The sequence below is a fragment of the Pseudorca crassidens genome, chromosome 11 (assembly GCF_039906515.1).
Source record: "Pseudorca crassidens isolate mPseCra1 chromosome 11, mPseCra1.hap1, whole genome shotgun sequence".
NCBI lineage: Eukaryota > Metazoa > Chordata > Mammalia > Artiodactyla > Delphinidae > Pseudorca > Pseudorca crassidens.
The window spans coordinates 24108534-24129907 of record NC_090306.1 but is presented as its reverse complement, the minus strand read 5'-3'; the positions used below and the strand labels follow the sequence as shown (position 1 = coordinate 24129907).

The 21374-nt window shown below is 40.3% G+C and overlaps 1 protein-coding gene and 2 pseudogenes across 6 annotated transcripts in view; all 3 read right to left on the bottom strand.

Annotated features, from left to right (window-relative positions):
• FAR2 (fatty acyl-CoA reductase 2) overlaps positions 1-21374 on the bottom strand; it is a 140410-nt gene that overhangs the window by 41253 nt on the left and 77783 nt on the right. For all 6 annotated transcript variants that reach the window (XM_067696044.1, XM_067696047.1, XM_067696043.1 and 3 more), the window contains one exon: positions 10312-10540. In XM_067696044.1, the coding sequence (XP_067552145.1) occupies positions 10312-10500 (189 nt within the window). In that variant the 5' untranslated portion in view covers positions 10501-10540. The remainder of the gene's footprint in view (positions 1-10311; positions 10541-21374) is intronic.
• Positions 15614-16886, bottom strand: LOC137202727 (uncharacterized; annotated as a pseudogene).
• On the bottom strand, positions 17046-19413 carry LOC137202726 (uncharacterized; annotated as a pseudogene).

Genomic DNA, 21374 nt, shown 5'->3' with positions numbered 1-21374 from the left:
AAATAAAGTTATTAATATGAAAAATAATTATTAAAAAGATTTTTTAAGTAATTAAAAAAAAAAGAATGAAAGAAGAGAGCAACCAAACCAAAAAACAAATTCACCAATGATAACAAGCACTAAAAACTATATTAAAAAAACAAACAAAGAAAAAAAAAAGGACAGAGAGAACCCTAGAACAAATGGTAAAAGCAAAGCTATACAGACAAAATCACACACAGAAGCATACACATACACACTCACAAAAAGAGAAAAAGGGAAAAAAAAAATATATATATATCGTTGCTCCCAACGTCCACCTCCTGAATTTGGGATGATTCGTTGTCTATTCAGGCATTCCAGAGATAAAGGGTATATCAGGTTGATTGTGGAGATTTAATCCACTGCTCCTGAGGCTGCTGGGAGAGATTTCCCTTTCTCTTCTTTGTTCACATAGCTCCCGGGGTTCAGCTTTGGATTTAGCCCAACCTCTGCATGTAGTTCACCTGAGGGCATCTATGCTTCACTCATACAGGAGAGGGTTAAAGGAGCCGCTGATTCGGGGGCTCTGGCTTATTCAGGCCAGGGGCGGGTCGGGGGGTACGGTGTGTGGGGTGATCCTGTGGTGGCAGAGGCCGGCGGGATGTTGCACCAGCCTGAGGCGCACCACGCGTTCTCCCGGGAAAGTTGTCCCTGGATCACGGGACCCTGGCAGTGGTGGGCCGCACAGGCTCCCGGGAGGGGAGGTGTGGACAGTGATCTGTGCTCGCACACAGGCTTCTTGGTGGCAGCAGCAGCAGGCTTAGCATCTCCTGCCCACCTCTGGGGTCACGCTGATAGCCGTGGCTCACGTCCGTCTTTGGAGCTCCTTTAAGCGGCACTCTTAATCGCCTCTCCTCGCGCACCAGGAAACAGAGGCAAGAAAAAGTCTCTTGCCTCTTCGGCAGGTCCAGACTTTTTCCCGGATTCCCTCGCGGCTAGCTGTGGTGCACTAGCCCGCGTCAGGCTGTGTTCACACAGCCAATCCCAGTCCTCTCCCTGGGATCTGACCTCCGAAGCCTGAGCCTCAGCTCCCAACCCCGCCCACCCCGGCGGGTGAGTAGACAAGCCTCTCGGGCTGGTGAGTGCTGGTCGGCACCGATCCTCTGTGCAGGAATCTCTCCGCTTTGCTCTCCACACCCCTGTTGCTGCATTATCCTTCGTGGCTCCGAAGCTTACCCCGTCTGCCACCCATGGTCTCTGCCCGCGAAGGGGCTTCTAGTGTGTGGAAACCTTTCCTCCTTCACAGCTCCCTCCCAGAGGTGCAGGTCCCATCCCTATTCTTTTGTCTCTGTTTGTTCTTTTCTTTTGCCCTACCCAGGTACTTGGGGAGTTTCTTGCCTTTTGGGAGGTCTGAGGTCTTCTGCCAGCATTCAGTAGGTGTTCTGTAGGAGTTGTTCCACATGTAGATGTATTTCTGATGTATTTGTGGGGAGGAAGGTGATATCTGCATCTCACTCTTCTGTGTCTTACTCTTCTGCCATCTTGAAGCTCCCCTTCAAGCACATATTTTTTGTAGAAGGTTTCTGCTGGTCTCGTGAAGGTTACTGCTGGTCATGAGGAACAGATGTCACCATGAAGGATTTTAGTGTTTTTCTAGATATGAGGAGATACAAGAATTGGGCTCATAAAATCGACTCCTGAAAATATCTAACTATCTGAAGACCTGTTCTGCCAGTTTTTCCCAGAGCACAGAGAGCCTCATTACAGCTCTCCACCCTGAACACCTTTCAGGCAGGTGTTGAAAATCAGCAGCTGCAGCAGCACATGATTTAATCCTTGTAGAGGGAGCTGGCAAGTGCCAGTGGCGAATGCCAATTAGTTGACAAGAGTCATGTTGAATCCTGTGGTTTGGTGACTTTTTTGAATGAAATCAGTACAGGCAATGGGAAGCTTTTGAGAAAAAGACTTGATGTGATTGGAAGAAATTTAAAAAGAAGGAAAGAAGTTGGACATGTGAAATCATGCCAGGGATTGAATTAACTAGTGAATGGTACTGTAAAAGAAAACAAGAGATTGAGAAATAAATTGTTTCTGTTTCTGGGACCTTAAAGAATATCCCCAGGACAAAATCAATTTAAAAAGTTTTTTTTTTTTTTCTTTAAAGGAAGGAAATGGCCCTTAGGGGAGAGGCTTAACATGCTTCAACTAATCTGAGTTGAGTGTCTGTCAAACTGAGAATCAGTTATACTCTTTCAAAAGTGTGTTTGTTAATCATGGGAAATTTTAATTCCTGGCAATAGTCCCTCAAGTTGTCTCAAGTTTATAAAAGCCTCTTGCTTTTTTGTGGGATCATTAGTTTCTTAGGAAAAGTAAAAAGTGGTAATGGAACAAAACTGACTTTGGGAATTTAAAATACAAACTTCTGGTTCTAATCGCCTTTGCCTTATATGGAGATTTAACAGAATTATTAATATCAATCAGAAATTCATCTTTTTTTGGAAGTTGTGGACAAGCAGCTTTTACACAGGGTAGCCTGAACCAAACATGAAAATGCTTTTCTTCCTTATAAAAGAGTCTATGAAGGGCTTCCCTGGTGGCGCAGTGGTTGAGAGTCCGCCTGTCAATGCAGGGGACACAGGTTCATGCCCCGGTCTGGGAGGATCCCACATGGCGCGGAGCGGCTGGGCCCGTGAGCCATGGCCGCTGAGCCTGCGCATCTGTAGCCTGCGCGTCCGGAGCCTGTGCTCTGCGACGGGAGGGGCCACAACGGTGAGAGGCCCGCGTACCGCAAAAAAAGAAAAAAAAAGTCTATGAAAATTAACAATAAACTTTTACATAAAATGAATAACTTTTCTGTTGGGTGCTTCTTAATACTCCAGTGATGTCAAAGTGTTGGCCTTTTCTTTGCCTGTGTTATTTAGTTGGAAGTTAATTTGTTTAAACGCATTATTTTTCCTCTTAGGGATCTAATGTCTTCTAAAAACTACCAAACAGTGATAATCTTGCAAAATGATTCAATAAACTATTTCATAAAATATTGCTATCTTCTATTGTCTTAAATCTAATTAGTTCTATGAACTGAGGGCCCCGTGTGTGACCCTGCATGATTCATTACCCAAAACTCTCCAGGGTATTTCAAAGTTGATTTATCTCAGGAGCAGCTGAGAGCTTATTGAGTAATTCACATTTTTCCAGAGAAGTTGACTTAAAATATCCAGTGCAACCTGCCAAGCTCTGCCTTTGTTTATAAATCTGCATCCTGGTGACATCATACAGGATGGTCCCTCCCTGGGAGTCTTGAATTTTGCCTGGTCTTCTCAGATGCTGCATTCTAAACCCAGCACAATCTCATTGTAACCCTTTCCTTACCTGATTACTCTAGTTTAAGAGGAAATGCCTAACCATTTCTGGTATTCTCTCAATGAATTTTTTTTTTTTTTTTAGATTCTGATCTCACTCTTAATTAACTACCTCACTCAAAATAAATTCAACTACTTGTGGTTTTATTTTTCAGGTACGGATATTGTCTTCTTGATGTTTTCTTAAAGAGTTATTCAGAGTAGATTATGACCAACTTAAGAACCTAAATGGATATAAATGGGACATGACTGTTGTAAAAAGGAACACATCTTTAAAGGTTCTTCTTTGAAGAACCTCAAAATGCTGTCAACACTTTGAGCTTCATAACTGAATGATTTATTTGCAACTAATTATCTCTTGTCATGGGGAAGAATCATGTCTTTAAGCAAAGCCGCATTCTAGATAGCAAAATAAATATCAATTTTGCCACTGAAAATTGTTTCTGCTACCTGGAAAGCTTGTTGGTTCATACTTAAATGAGCACATTTTTCATAACAAGAGACCAAGCAGTCAGCTTGGGATGCCTGGGGACCCACAAGTGGGTCTGCGGTTAGCATGTTCACATGTCAACATGGGAAATTTGGCTTATTCTCCGTAGAAACTTCTCAGATTTTGTGAAAGAAATTAGGAGAGTTTTCTTAAAAACGATTTTATAAACTTAGAATCGTATTTCTTTCTTTTTTTTTTTTTTGAGTCTTACTTTATTTTTTATTTTATTTTTTAAACATCTTTATTGGAGTATAATTGCTTTACAATGTTGCGTTAGTTTCTGCTGTATAACGCAGTGAATCGGCTATATGTATACATATACCCCATATCTCCTTCCTCTTGCGTCTCCCTCCCACCCTCCCTATCCCACCCCTCTAGGTGGTCACAAAGCACCTAGCTGATCTCCCTGTGCTATGCAGCTGCTTCCCACTAGCTATCTATTTTACATTTAGTAGTGTATATATGTCAATGCTACTCTCTCACTTCGGTCAAACTATTTAATTCTGATAAAGTTTCTAAACTAAAAGTAAACAACTTATATCTGATGACATAATTTTGGAAATTCGTGATTGCTTTGCTGCCTTATTTATTTACTATCTTAAAAAGTGGGCTTGGGCTTCCCTGGTGGCCCAGTGGTTGAGAGTCCGCCTGCCGATGCAGGGGACGTGGGTTCGTGCCCCGGTCCGGGAAGATCCCACATGCCGTGGAGCAGCTGGGCCCGTGAGCCATGGCCGCTGAGCCTGCGCGTCCGGAGCCTGTGCTCCGCAACAGTGAAAGGCCAGCGTACCAAAAAAAAAAAAAAAAAAAAGTGGGCTTTTTCTCCCACTAGAAAAATAAAACAACTTCATTGTAATTGCATTTAGAAAATTCTTTTGGAAAAAGATTATTGTTCTGGTTTTTCACTACAAAAGACAGTGGTTTTTTTACTTAACGATAAAAGTAAACATGTTCAATAAATATATTTGCACATTATTTATGTGTGTCTCTGGTTGTTTTCTTAGAGTGCCACCTTAATTATCTTTGTGAGAAAGTCCTCAAGGATCTGCCATTAATTCAGATACCTTTCCCTCAATTGATATGTTCCTTTAAGTGGTCTGAAAATACTTAAGGATGTTAGCATATGTGAGGAAACTGATCCTCTGTTCTGATTCTTGAGTCCCAATTCTATGTGGCCAAAGGATTAAAAATAACCTTCTTTCCAAAGCATTTCCTACTTAATTGTCTCTCTCTGAAGGCATGGAAACAGGAAGTGAGAGGTAGTTGCTGTCCATGCCGTGAAAGGAAAGGAATGAAGCTGATGAACGAATTTTGATAGATAGATATCAATAGAACAGATGTTCTCTTGACCATATTTCCTGGGGACACAGTGGGAATCAAAGGCAAACTGGTATCAGTTTTATTCATTATGTTTTAAAGAAAGTTTCCAAGCCTCCTATACCTGATACCATTAATCTACCTTCAAACCCACTGTATTACTTAAGGTGGATTACAATTCATGCATTGTTTTGTGTGACAGGAGGCAAGTACCAAGTAAAAGTAATACCAGACCCTTCTTAGGAATAAGGCTTGGAGGCATTTAAATCACTCTGTCATGTCAAAATAAAGTTCAATGGCAGAATCTAGACTGGATCTTGATTCATATAAGATATTTAATAAATATTTGTAGAATCAGAGGCCTTCCAGAAGAAACTTTAACCCAGACAGGAAAGCTCTTCTGAGTAAGAACCTAGGGTGAGAGTGGTCATACAACAGAAGTAAAGACTGGCTTAAAGAACTGTAGTACATTAAACTTGTTCATTGAACATATTTGGTTGATTACCTACAGTGTCAAGCACTGTGTCAGATGTGGAAGACACAGTGGGAACACATGAAGGAAATAATGAAAAGGCCTTAGTTTAAAAAATTAAAGGGAAAAAATTGGGATAATACATGTGTTATTGATTTCAGCACATCAAATACTTCTGAGAAAATGGTGTATTATTTGACAAACCTGAGACTCTTCTCACTGAATCTGAAATTAGGAAAGCATAAAAGCAGACAGAATTATTATGAAACCAAAGATGTCTGGGTATATTCCTTTAAGTATAACCCTGTGTTGGAAAGTTGGTTGTGGGGACCCACATGTTTGGAATAACAGACTTGCACCATTTCCTTCTAAATTCTAACCAAATCGAGGAAAACTAGACTTCATATGGAATAGTTTCACTTTTAAAGAAAACATTGCAAAAATATTAAACTATATCATTCTCTTTTTATGAAGAAGCCCGGGCCCTGTCTTTCTATCTGACCACATAAGTCAAAATTTATGGAAGTATAATTAATGCCTTTGCTGCAAAAACCAGAAATAGAGACTGAAGAAGAAATGTCCATATTTCAATGTCTTGAGCATTTCGGTGCTATAGCAATTGTTCCCTTTTAAAATACTCATTTAGACATATCTTCAATAGTGTTACTGTAATAGCAAAGTCTCTTTGAGGAAAAGGAAAGATTTTTAATGACAAAAGAAAATACTGTTTATTCTGAGGTTGAATTTAGGAGCCCATGTGAAGGAAGGCTTAGCAAAGGGGAAGATAGGTGAGACTGACTGCTCATACGAAGCTAACTTTGTATGCTGGATTTGATTCTATTAGGGCTATCTTTTTTTTTTTTTTAAACATTTTTAATGGAGTATAATTGCTTTACAATGGTATGTTAGTTTCTGCTTTATAACAAAGTGAATCAGCTATATATATAGATATATCCCCATATCCCCTCCCTCTTGTGCCTACCTCCCACCCTCCCTATCCCACCCTTCTAGGTGGTCACAAATCACCGAGCTGATCTCCCTGTGCTATGCAGCTGCTTCCCACTAGCTATCGGTTTTACATTTGGTAGTGTATATATGTCCATGCCACTCTCTCACTTCGTCCCAGCTTACCCTTCCCCCTCCCCATGTCCTCAAGTCCATTCTCTACATCCGCATCTTTATTCCTGTCCTGCCCCTAGGTTCTTCAGAACGATTTTTATTTATTTATTTTTAGATTCCATATTATGTGTTAGCATACGGTATTTGTTTTTCTCCTTCTGCCTTCATTCTGTATGATAGACTCTAGGTCCATCCACCTCACTACAAACAACTCAGTTTCATTTCTTTTATGGCTGAGTAATATTCCATTGTATATATGTGCTACATCTTCTTTATCCATTCATCTCTCAATGGACACTTATGTTGCTTCCATGTCCTGGCTATTGTAAACAGCTGCAATGAACATTGTGGTACATGACTCTTTTTGAATTATGGTTTTCTCAGGGTATATGGTCAGTAGTGGGATTGCTGGGTCGTATGGTAGTTCTATTTTTAGTTTTTTAAGGAACCTCCATACTGTTCTCCATAGTGGCTGTATCAATTTACATTCCCACCAACAGTGCAAGAGGGTTCCTTTTTCTCCACACCCTCTCCAGTATTTATTGTTTGTAGATTTTTTGATGATGGCCATTCTGACTGGTGTGAGGTGATACCTCATTGTAGTCTTGATTTGCATTTCTCTAATGATTAGTGATGTTGAGCATCCTTTCATGTATTTGTTGGCCATTTGTATATCTTCTTTGGAGAAATGTCTATTTAGGTCTTCTGACCATTTTTGGATTGCATTGTTTGTTGTTTTGATATTGAGCTGCTGGTAAATTTTGGAGATTAATCCTTTGTCAGTTGCTTTATTTGCAAATACTTTCCCCCATTCTGAGGGTTGTTTTTTTGTCTTGTTTATGGTTTCCTTCGCTGTGCAAAAGCTTTTAAGTTCCATTAGGTCCCATTTGTTTATTTTTATTTTTATTTCCATTTCTCTAGGAGGTGAGTCAAAAAGGATCTTGCTGTGATTTATGTCATAGAGTGTGCTGCCTATGTTTTCCCCTAAGAGTTTTATAGTGTCTGGCCTTACATTTAGGTCTTTAATCCATTTTGAGTTTCTTTTTGTGTATGATGTTCGAGTGTTCTAATTTCATTATTTTACATGTAGCTGTCCAGTTTTCCCAGCAGGAGAAGAATTTTTAAAACTACAACTGGAGGACAGCTGCTGCCTAGAAATGTAAAGCCCTGAGCATCCAGGAATTTAGCAAATGGCTGCTGACTGCAGTTTCCTTGGTTTTAAGATACCACCAAGCTCCAGTTTAGTGATCTCTGAATTGGAGATGACAAATTTATGGGTATGTTTTGGATTAGTTAAAAAACAAAGCTGATTATTTTATATTTTACATTAATAAAACTCAGAGAAATTTTATTTTGCCTTTTTAACCCATATGTCAGCTTGGGTCTCCCTATAAACTTAATGAAATTATGATTGATTATATCCTTAATTTAAGATTCTCTGTAAGATTATTGAGAATTTCCAGGTGGCCAGTGATTGGCTTAGATCTGAAGTTTCTGAACAAATCAGTACATGGTGTACCTCAGGCCACAGAGGTTGGTTCAGAAGTTGATATATAACTTAACCCAGGCTGATGAGATGTAAGGAAAATTTTGCTGAGGGTTTCCAGGAAAGAAGTTTCATCGATCTTGGAAGAGAGCTTCAGGGAGAGCCAGCTCTCCTCATCCAAAGATTGCCATAAATGTATGTGAGCAAGATATTATTATCCCATTTTACAGATAAGGAAACTGAGGTTCAGTAGAGTATGTATCTTGCCCACTGTCCCACGGCTAATAATTAGCAGTGCTGAGATTCAAACCCAGGTCAATCTACCTCTGAAGCCCATGCTCTTAAGCACCATCTGATAGCAACAGATAGTTCCCAGGTGATAATGATGCTGCTGGTTGGGAGACCACAGTTTAAGGACCACTGTTTATAAAAGTCAACAGCTGACAGTTGTAAACAGCCCAATAGTGGAAACAGGTAGAGATTTGCAAGCCAGTTTCACAAATAAGTTATTTATAGTATAATCAAGATTTCCATACCAAAAGAATTATTGCTGTGTTATCAAATACAATGCATTGAATATAACTATAAGCGAAAATTATGCTGACCACAAGACTCTCTGCCAAAATACTTATCTAGAAATTCATAAGCTGGCTACAAAGCTAAAGAGGCATGTCTCCTACATGATGAAAACAGTCCATTAGGGATATATAACTGAGCAAGCTGTATGAAGAAGGATCTGAGAGTTTCTTCTCAATTTTGGTTTTATGCCACATCATCCTTTTTTTTCTTATTCTTAAGAGCCATTACTTACAATGCAGGCAGTGTAGGGTATAGGCAAGTGTGCTTGCCTTAGAGCCAGACTTGGGGGGTGGGTGTCTGAAGTCTGACTCTCTCATTTACTAACTGGGTGACCTTTGGAAAGTTAATACTTCTGGTCTCATTTATCCATCTGTAAAATTTGGATATTAATTCTTACTTCACAGGGTTGTTGAAAAATCAATGAGGTAAGGCTCATTTGAATAGTGTCTGCCATGTACTAAGTACCCAGTAAGTGCCAGCTATTATTATTTGTCCCACTGCTGAGTTAAGCTATGAGATACAGGAGAGGCTTTTGTGATTCTCCTGATGATGGTTTATACCAAAATCTCATGCTGGTGCCAGAAGATAAAATGTAATCATCAAGCTTACGGGGTGTCTATAATGTACTGTGCTATCAGATACACCACTCCATTAGATGTTAGCATGCCTAAACACTGGAAAGGAGACTTTGTAAAAACAATTTCTTATTTAAATCTTCTTTTTGCCAACCCTAAGTAACCTTGTACTTTCCAAAGGAGTCTATGAACAAGACACGTACATTTAAATTAATTCCCATGGCAATCCTAGGAGGTCATTGTTGTTATTATTCTAAACATTGCAAGCTGGAGGGTAAGAGGTATAAAGTGACAAAAAATTGATAATATGTTTGAGATGAAAGCCTTCAAATTTATAAATTAAGACATGAGATGACATTCATATTTTGGGGGGAGGGGAGTGAGAAAGTTTGATACCCAAATGCTCATTCACACATATGTTTCATTTTCCCTTAGAAGAACTTACAGGATAATAGAAATATAATGGGATAATAGAAATATCAAGTTATCATAGATAAAGTATACAACTTGTGGCTTTTAGACAACTGAAAGTATTACTGCATGGCTACTTAGTAATCACATCTGTTTATAATATGATATGATGTAATATGCAATATACTATCTAAAAATTTGGAGGAAAGCTACCTTAAATTTAAATGAAAATTAGGGAAGAGTTTGGATGACCTCATGATAGATTTCAAGCCTGGCGAGTCCACTCTGCGAGCTTTAGTGTTTTGACTCTTACCCAGTAATTTGCAGAATATAGATTACCCGCTCACCTCTTCTGGACAGGGTCTAAGCACTCTTTCCTCTCTTATGGGAAAACACCACAGATTTCCATGAGCTGTTCCTTGTTATCTTGTTTTGTCTCCTTTCCTCTACCTGCCCAGATATCCTGGTCCCCACCTGCAGTTTGGGGCTATAAGGGAACATTGTAGTGAGTCACCATGCCCTAAGGCTCTTCCCATAAGGCATACCTTACTATTTAGGATCTGGAAAACCCTCTGCTGCAGGGTCTGGCCAGCCTTGGGCCTCACAAGGATGTAAATGACTCTCAGGTCTGGGCTGGTGCGAAATAGCTTCTCCATCAACACTTTGCCCAGGAAGCCTGTGGCCCCAGTAATGAGAATGGACTTGCCACCATAGAAATCTGCAATCATGGACATGGCTCTTCCCTTTGTCTTTTATAGCTTCGGAAAGAGGTTCCTGAAAAGAAAGAAAAATAACAAAAGATTACATTCTCAGTAGTGCTAAAATGCAGTCATTTAAAATGTTGCTGGCATTTCCAGGAGTTTTGAATGCAGGAAAAGGTCAGACAGAGTGATAGCATCATGGCTTATTGGCAACACAATTCATTTCAATCAATATTTACTGAGATCTCTCTCCCTGCTAGATGTTATGCCAGGAACTGTGGACAAGAAATGAGTAAGACATGGTTCCTGCTCTCAAGGAATTGTTTGTAGTCTGATGGAGGAGATAGATACCTAGAGACCGTGAAATATAATATGGTAATGCTAAAACCAAAGAAAGCACAGAGGAAGGGTGCATAGCAGGATCTGGAAATTTCAGGAAGGCCCCTATAGGTGGTGACACCTGTGGTCAAACTTGAAAAGAGATAAGGGCTGGGGTAAGGGCATTCCAGGCCAAAGAAAGATCAAAAGCAAAGGCCCAATGTGTGGTGTGGGATGCTGTATGGGGGAATAATACAAAGAATTCAGTGTTATGAGAATGTAAATGATAAGGTTGGGAATAGCCCCAAACCCGTGAAACCAAAGATTAGAACAGGATCAAATTTTAAAAATTATGACATAATTAGTATTTCAGTTGCAGTTTTATTCAGAGAAAATCATTTCCAAGAGCAGATCTGGTGGTGGGAAGCCAGATGCAGCACTTGGATGCTGTGACTTCCAAGAAAAAACACTCCATGCAACGTGAAGTGTTTTGTCTTTAAGCCTGGCCTCAAGATTGTTGATTGGAAGCCGCGGAGCTTTGGAGGAGGCAAGGCCATAGTGTGGGAGCAGACTTTCCTTTCTGTCACTGACTTTGCTGCCTGCAGCAAGTCTTCGGCTGTCTTTGTGGATGGGATTTGGGTGGATCTTGCAGAACACAACTCCAGGGACCAGCCCTGACATCAGAGCTTGAAAGAAGAACAACAACAAAAAAAAACAAGTGAAAAAGCCAACACCCTGCCCTTTTCACTCCAGTCAAGTCAACTCCAGTGACTGCTTAACAAAAAATGATTTTTCAAAGTCCTGATGTATAAATTAATTATAATTTATAGTTTAAAATTATAGTCATAATTTATACTTTGAGTATCTTGAGCCTACGTTCTTGGGCAGAACTCTTTGCCTTTGGAGGATTCATTCATTCATGGATTTACTCAACAAATAATTCTGTGCACTTGCCATGCCAGACTCTATGCTAAGTTCTGAAGGTAAACGGTTGAATAAGACAAACAGATCCTTGCTGTCGCTCTAGAAGAGGAGGCCAGTGATACACACATAAGTAAATACATAAACAAGTTAATTACAACTGTTACTAATGTAAATAAAACAGAGATCAACGACACAAATCACAATTATCAGTGCTATACACTAGGAAGTACTATGGGTTTCAACTGTTAGCTATTTTCATTGGTTGTCTAAATCCCTTTTATTAAGGATTGATGTGAGAAATATTATTTTGAAGAACACATTTGGACCTTGTGCAAAAGAGCAATGAAAGATATGTTTTGTCATGTTATATAATGTTACTCACATTACAATCTATCTAATGATTTTCTCAAAATTTAGCACTTGGGAAAAGTATTTATTATTTTTGCTTTGCCTGTCTTGAAGCTCAGAAAAGTGGTGTCACCAAATTTGGAAGGCAGTACAGTATCCTAGTTTAGCACTCAGATTCTAAGCAAGACTGAAATCAAATACCAGTTCTACCACTTACTAGGTCTATAATCTCAGGCAAATTATTAATCTTTCAATGCTGCAGTTTGTTCATCAGTAAACTGGGGATAACTAAAGTATCCACTTAATAGTGCTGTGGTAAGGATTATGTGAGTGAATACATGTAAAACCCTTAAAAATATAACTTACCTATAGTATTGGCTATTCATATGGTCACTGGTTCCACATTTTTCATCTTAATGGTTTCTGGCTTTTTTCTTTTTTTTTTTTTTTTGCGGTACTCGGGCCTCTCACTGCTGTGGCCTCTCCCGTTGCGGAGCACAGGCTCCGGACGCGCAGGCTCAGCGGCCATGGCTCACGGGCCCAGCCGCTCCGCGGCATGTGGGATCCTCCTGGACCGGGGCACGAACCCGTGTCCCCTGCATCGGCAGGCGAACTCTCAACCACTGCGCCACCAGGGAAGCCCTGGCTTTTTCTTTTGACAGTTATTATTATTTTTTAAAATAAATTTGTTTATTTATTTATTTATTTTTGGCTGTGTTGGGTCTTTGTTGCTGCACGCAGGCTTTATTTTAAATGTCCTGTCTTATGTATTTTATATACCCTCTTTTGGAAATATGAGGAGATGATTTATAACTGTCATCAAGTCAAATAGTGTTTTCCCCAAATGCAACTCTACTCGATGGTAAATCTTTCCAACGTCTTTACATATATAAATGGGGCTTCCTGGGTGGCGCCGTGGTTGAGAGTCCACTTGCCGATGCAGGGACACAGGTTCGTGCCCTGGTCCGGGAAGATCCCACATGCTGTGGAGCGGCTGGGCCCGTGAGCCATGGCCACTGAGCCTGCGCGTCCGGAACCTGCGCTCCGCAACGGGAGAGGCCACAACAGTGAGAGACCTGCATACTGCCAAAAAAAAAAAAAAAAAAAAAAAGTTTAGGCACCATACTCCTTTAATAGAATATTAGGCATAAATGAGCATGGTTAGCAGGAAAATACAGATTGGAAACTGAGTTTGGTTAGGGTGACTTCCCAACCTCATTGGTTCTGAAGATGTCAGATGCTTGTTTTGTAATAACATATGCTTTCCTAGAGTTATATTTTCTAGAACTGCAAAGATACTCTTCAGATTTTTTGGTCCCAGACAATTTTGCAATGTGTGATGAAAAATTTTAGAGAGCAGGTTACGTATCTCTAATGAGCCAGTTTCTTGTGGAACAAAGGAAGGCTTAAAGTGTCCCCAAAGAATGGAATGTGCCTGCTCTGTCCGGAGTCCAAGTATTTCTCAAACACAACAGAAACCAGCACAGTACAATGAGTGCTCTGAGAGGAAAGCAAAACATATGCCAGTATCTCCTGGCATTCACTACCCATTGTCAAGAGCAGGTGGCAGGGGAGTTGTGGCCAGGACTCTAATTAAGGCAAGTGATTCTGAAAAACGTCAAAGAGAAGTCCTCATCCTCAGATCAAAACATCATCAGAGATGTTTCGTCAAACTCTTGCTTCTACTCTCAAGACATGGCTTGGTTCCTGGACCCGGAAACTCCCATACGAAATTTGGCCCCGGAAAACCCATTTTATACGTTATAGATTTGCAAGGTCCAGGAATGGTTAACCCTTAATATAATTCATTAAAACAATTAAATTGTTTCAAAAATTAAAATAATTTTACACTCAGTAGTGGAGGATATACAACTCTAGGAGGAAGAATAGGTTTAGAACAGCTGGCTGGATCACGGCTTACCTTTCATAAAGTCTCAGATTACTTATGCAGAGAGCAAAGTCCAGTTTCCTACTCCTCATGCTCCTAATATGGTCTGTGAGAAGCCTAAACTACTTTGACAATCTCTGAACCATCCTGTATAATGCAGGGTCTCTGAGGCTTGAAGGAAAAAAAGATGGGAGCCGTGAGGGTCAGCCAATGTATTTTTAATGAATGTCTATGTGTGCCGGGCACTACCCAGGCACTGGGACTAGTAGAGAACAGGCCTTATGCAGCTTAGATTCTTCCTTTCTATTCTGCAGCATCTTTTCTCCTTAAGATTGCCAGTTTTCCATGGTCATGAGTAGAATTCGATAGTGTTCACTCTCCTGTTGTTCTCTAGAAATGAGGCCGTTCTAATTTCTAGAGAACAGGTGTTAAAATTTAATCACAACAGTTGTGCCAAGGCATACATTTCTTGCAGGTGTAAAGCATGAGGGAACTTTAATTCTTCTTTGGGTGGCTCCTCTGGAAAATAAAAAATTAAGATTCAAGCATTTAAGTAGACAATCCATACTTCTTGGTAGCCCTTGAGAGAAAAACATTTTTAGAAAAGAAAAAAGGTGCTTTGCCTCTCCGGAATCGCACTTTGTCAAGGTTTCTTGGTCTTGGCACTATTAACATTTTGGGATGGGTAAAGCTTTGTAGCAGGGGCTGTCCAGGGTAATGTACGTTGGTGTTTACCAGCACCCTGGCCTCTATTCACTCGATGGTAATGACATCCTTTCCCCAGCAGGGTGTGACAACCCAAATGCTTCTAGACTTCGCTCAATGTGCTTTTGGGGAAAACTTGCCTCGCTTTTCAGAGAATCAGTGTTTAGGACTTTTTAAAATTCTCAGTTTATAATATTCTGTCCATCCTATTAAAAAGTCAAGATTCAAAGCTTAAATATGTTTGTGAGGCTAAGTAGAAATATAATCCACTGTCATATCTTATTTTACCCATATTGAATCATTCATAATTAACTACGTTTACCCAAGCAAATTACAGATGTTGTGAATCTTGATAGAATTCAAAGTGAAGATGCAGGAAGATTTCTCCAGATAAAGATTCCCCACTTTTTATTTAACCAAATTTCTTTTAGTCTCTGTGTTGTAGATTAGACTATTAATCCCAACTTTCATATATATAAATCACATATCCGTTTGTCAAGTACTTAGTGAAAAAAAAGTTTTCATCAGAGAGCTCTACGTTTTACTTTGGTTTCCTGAGTATATGCCAAATTATGCAGTTCAGCAATGAATTTAGATACCTTTCACTGTGGGCTTTTTATATAAAGTTTTCCTGGGAGAAATTTTAAGTTCTTGATGGAGGAATAATAACGTCCAGGGATGTTGGGGCATAGGCCTCACTAATTGAATTAGCAACACTCCATGGTCAAGAGAAACCAATTTGGAAATCATCCCAGCTGGGGAGGGATAGTCCAGGCTGGCTTAAGAAAACAAAATTTAGCAATCACCTCATCACATTCCTCCTAGTTTGCTTCTGCTTAGCTCCTTAGTAAGTCTTCATAAAAAACTCCAAATTTAACAGAAATGAAAATGGAGAGAGATATGACCTAAATCCATCACTTCATCGTAATTGATTAAGTAGGTGTATTGACTGCCTACTGTGTGCTACACCCTGTTAGGTGTGGATATCATAGAGCAAAAGGACATGAGGACCAGTAAGCAAAAGGTCATGTAGAGCAAAAGGTCAGTAGAGCAAAAGGTCATGAGGACAGGAAGTAAAAATTTTGCTCATGGGCCACTAAGGGTAATGGTGAGTGGTGACACTCTGGTTTCAACCCCTTGATTCCTGGACCTGTGAATCCTGGCTATGGGAGAAACAGCACCACATGTTGGATGCTGATTTAGAGCATATACATCCCTCTGGGAAACCTTACCCCAGCCCCGTGAGGTTTTTCCACATTGCTGGCACTGTAAATGAGTCTTCAAAAGGACATTCTACCATTCTATCAATACAGGTGCTTCAGGATGGAGCAGAACATGGCGAGACCACTGAACTCTACGAACATGGGCCTATTGCCACACTTCATTTATTGGGAAATGAGTTCCTTAAGCAGAAGCAATACAGTGTGGAATACCATGACGGTATACAAGGCATTCTATAAGTATACTCATGATAGTTTTGACAGAAGTATTTCATGTAAGGAAAACAAATCCATATCCAAAGTGTCTATTCTAGTAAGAACAAGATACTGCCTCTTCCATGATCGAAGCAGTTCAATGTACAGAAAGAGAAAAACAAATACCGTATGCTACCACATATATATGGAATCTAAAGAAAAAAAAAAAAAGAACAACGTAGGGGCAGGACAGGAATAAAGACGCAGACCTACTAGAGAATGGACTTGAGGACATGGGGAGGGGGAATGGTAAGCTGGGACGAAGTGAGAGAGTGGCATGAACATATATACACTACCAAATGTAAAATAGATAGCTAGTGGGGAGCAGCCACATAGGACAGGGAGATCAGCTCGGTGCTTTGTGACCACCTAGAGGGGTGGGATAGGGAGGGTGGGAGACACAAGAGGGAGGAGATATGGGGTTATATATATATATGTATAGCTGATTCACTTTGTTATAAAGCAGAAACTAGCACCATTGTAAAGCAATTATACTCCAATAAAGATGTTAAAAAAAAGAAAAAGAAGCTCTGTGTGTAAAATGCTATCAAACAGTATTACATAGTAAAGAAAAATCATTTGTGATAGGAATAGTCCATTGATGTGGCAGACTTCATTGTTGTCTGATTTTAAGAAACCGCCCCGGCCACCCCAGCCTTCACCACCCACCACCCTGATCCGTCAGCAGCCATCAACACTGAGGCAAGACCCTCCACCAGTAAAAATATTGACTTGCTGAAGGCCCAGATGATGGTTAGCATTTTTTAGCAGGAAAGTATTTTTTAAGTAATGTTTGTACATTTTTTTAAAGATATAATGCTATTGTACACTTAATAGCCTACAGTATAGTGTAAGCATAACTTTTAGATGCACTGGGAAACCAAAATATTCATGTGACTCATTTTATTGCAATATTTGTTTTATTGTGGTGGTCTGGAACTGAACCTGCAATATCTCTGAGTATGCTTGTAATCAGCTTGCCACAAGGTACCTGGCTGACCACCCTTTGAAATGGTGCCATCTCAAGGATTCAGTGTTGGTCTCTGGGCCGGCAAATAGGGCACTCAGCAGTGGCAGCAGCCAAGTTGGCTGTGGGCGAGCAGAAGTCCATGTTGCTGAGCCAATACATAAACCTTTATCTCTGCCACCATGGCTTCACGAGCCCACTGGGTGATGATGGGATGGCTGGGGAGGGAGGCTGACTGATATTCACAGCATAGGTCATCCTATCCACTTGAATATTAAAATCTTCCCCTGCTGAGGTTACTCTTCAGTGAGCATTTATATGGGACAGAAGTATCTTTGGGCTTTTGCCCATTCCATATACTTCTCCCCCGGACTTCCTTGTCATGAATTTTCCAGCCATGTTCCTTCCAAGTCCCTGACCATCCAGACATACCATTGGCCATAGGCCATGAATCCGTAGATAACTGCATATCTGACAACTTCTCCTTCTAAGCAAGGAGAACAACCAGGTGCACAGCCTGAAGTTCTGCTCACCAGGAGGATTTCCCTTCACCACGGTCCTTCAGGGATGTCCCAGAAAGGAGCTCTAGTGCTGCAGCTGTCCACTTTGGAAGATGCCTGTACATCATGAGAATCATCTGTAAGCCAGGCCAGAGTGTTCTCTTCTTCTGTAAACTGATTGTAGGGAATTCCCCATGAGGCCATAGGGGCAGGTTGGGAAAGAAAAGGTAGTGTAGCAAAAGTGGGGACCATGGGCATTTGGGCCACTTCTTCATGTAACTTACTTGTGTGTTCAGGGCCTGATTGGGCCTCGTCGGTTATATACAACCTCCACTCGATGATGGAGTGCTGCTGTGCGTGCTCAACTTTATGGTTTGATGGAGCAGATAACACCCAGCTCATGATGGCCTAATGCTGTTTCTCTAAAGGAGAGCAGTTACCCAACAGAGCATGGCAGGGCTTTGCTCTAAAATCCTAAGAGCCTGTGCTGGGACTCACCAGTAGAGGCCTGCTGAAAGCTCCAAAGAGCCACCGACAAGTGTCTGCCACTGATACTTCCAGCAGCATTAGATTTACTGGATCATATGACTCAAGAGGCAGAGAGACTCGCATGGCAGCCTGGACCTGCAGCAAAGCCTTTTCTTGTTGTAGGCCCCACTCAAAATGAGCAGCTTTTAGGATTACTCACTAGATGGACCAGAGTAACACACTCAAATCAGGAATATGTTGCCTCCAAAATCTGAAGAGGCCAACTAGGTGTTGTGTTCCTTGTTTGGTTGTAGGAGAGGCCAAATGCAACAACTTATTCTTCATCTTAGAAAGGATCTTTCAACATGCCCCACACTGCTGGAGCCCTAAAATTTCACTGAGATAGAAAGTCCCTGAATTTTTGTTGGATTTATTTCTCACCCTCTGATATGCAAATGTCTTACCAGTAAGTCTAGAGTTGTTGCTACTTCTTGCTCACTGGGTCCAATCACCATAATGTCATCAATGTAATGGACAACTATGATATCCTGTGGTAGGGAAAGGTGATCAAGATCCCTCCAAACTAAATTATGACGTAGGGCTGGCAAGTTGATATACCCCTGAGGTAGGATAGTGAAGGTGTATTGCTGGCCTTGCCAGGTAGAAGCAAACTGCTTTTGGTGGTCTTATTAATAGGGATGGAGGAAAAAGCATTTGCTAGCTTAACAGCTGCATACCGGGCACCAAAGGATGTGTAAACTTTCTCAAGCAATGAAAACACATCTGGTAAAGCGGTTGCAACTGTAGTCACTACTGTTTTAAGCTTACAATAATCCACTGTCATTCTTCAAAATCCATTTGTTTTTTGTAATAGGCAAGTTGAATGAGCAGTGGTAGAAATCACTATCCCTGCATCTTTCAAGCCCTTGATGGTGACATTAATCTCTGCCGTCCCTCCAGGAATGACGTATTTCTTTTGGTTTACTATTTTTCAGGGTAGAGGCAGTTGTAGTGGTTTCCACTTGACCTTTCCCACCATAACAGCCCTCACTCCACAGGACAGGGAACCAATTTGGAGATTCTAACAGCTGCTGAGTATGTCATTACAATTATGTATTCCTGAACTGGAGAAATAATCAAAGAATGGGTTTGGGGACTTACAGAGCCCACTGTGAGATGGTCCTAACCTAAAACTCCATTGATCACCTGACCTCCACAAGCTCCTATTTTGTCACCAGACTGACATTCTGGTTTTCCTGGAATTAGTGTCAGTTCAGAGCCAGTGTTCAGTAGTCCCTGAAAGCTCTCATTATTTCCTTCTCCCCAATGTGCAGTTACCCTGGGAAAGACCATAGGTCCCTTTGGGGATGGTTGGGAAAAGATTAACAGTATAAATTTTTAGCAGTATAGAGGAATCCTTTCTCAAGGGGACTTGCCCTTCCCTTCATTCAAGGGGTTCTGGGTCTGTAAACTGACTCAAGTCTGTGAATTCAGTGGGGGCCATGACTATTTTTTTTTTTTTTTGATTCAAGTTAGACTTTTGTTCAGTTGACTTAGAACGTTTTTGCTTATACAGATGAAGAAAGAATTTAGTAGCTTTCCCATATACCATGATGAAACAGTCAATGCCATAGGTCTCTATAAGTCAGACTTTTCTGATTGCTACTTTGACTCTGCTGTCATTTATGTGCTTTTAACCATGATACCTTGACTTTGGCAATTAAGGGTCACTATCTGTCCCCAGTCACCCTGGGATCCTCATTGTATTTAGGTTTCCCAATTTATTACACCATTTCCCACTGTAAGTTCTGGCCTACAGAGAAAAATGATTACTGAGCTCTTCAAGGATGCTGGGGCTCCCTTCACAAATTTATTTCTGTGACCCAGCCAAGTTGGCACATCACAATTATTATATTTTCTCCTAACACATTCACCACCCACCGGACTTCTGTCACATTTTTAAAGAACAAAATCCTTGCTTGATGGCTTGGTAGCTGAACATAACATTAACATTGACGGGCAGTTTTATTTACTTGATTTTGAATGATTTCTTTTGCCTGATTTTCAACCTAAGTATTCATTACTGATAAACTCTTCTATTTCTAAACTGTCTCAGCTTAAGTAACAAAAAGTATGTGAGTTACAATGTAGGCACAGTGAGAACACTGAACTAGAGCTAGAAAATCTAGAAATGGAGTCTGTTCTGTGGCTAATTGTTAATGTAACTCTGAATCTCCAATCTTGTCAGCTCTGAGACTCAATTTCCTCTTCTGTTAAATAATATTCTACCTACTTCACAGAACAGTTTTAATAATCAAATAGAGTAATAAGTAAAAGAGAACTCTAAGCGTTATCTGACCAGAGTTGTTCTTGTTCTGGTTGCTATACTATGAATACTACTTTGACCCTGAATCCAAATATCTTGTGCTTATTTGTTAACAACTATTGAGAGCATATCTTGTCATCCAGCTTATGTAGTAAAACACTTGATGCAGATGCTGTATTTTATACTGTATTATTCCTCAAAAGTCAACTAGCACAGTACTTTGTAATGAAAAGTGTCTCAATAAATATTGTTGAATCAACAAATAAGTGAGTCAGCACTGAAAGGACTGATTGACTTCTTAATCAATGAATAAAAAGTCAGGGGCTAATTCACAAACCCTAGTGGGCATTTGAATCATTGGAAAGCTTGCTAAAATTGTTCTTTACTAGAACTCCTTTTCTGAGATTTTGATTTAGAAAGTCTGAGGTAGGGCCCAGGTAGATGCATTTTAATGAACACCCCAACTGATTCAGATAGAGGTGGTAAGAGAAATCTGATGTAGAATTTGATGGAGGTGCTCTGATCCCAGATCATATTTTCTTCCACAGCTTACGTCTTTAATGTAAGTCTATGTTGTCCCTATGATGGTTTTTCTCCTTAAAACAAGACAAAAAATAACCTGCTTACTTGAGAATTCTCATTTCTAATAATAGTGGAATGCAGATAACACAGGTAGGATGCAGCAGACCATGGCTTCAGTCCAGCCAGGGCTGAAGTCTGAGCTTCAAAGGCTTCAAGCATGCACTAAGGTAACTGTGATGGAGAGACTCTCTCTGCATTTATTACAAGCATCAGAGCTCACAGGGTCACTCATAAAACACAGGTACTGGAAGAAGTAGAATAGAAACACATCTTTTCAAATCAATAACTAAAACTTTTACAAAGTATTTTTTCTCTGTGTTCCTGCTTCCCAATACTAGAAGCTGAAATAAATGACTATTTAAAGAATTTTAAAAAATATAGTGGAAATCTATGCACAGAGAGTAGA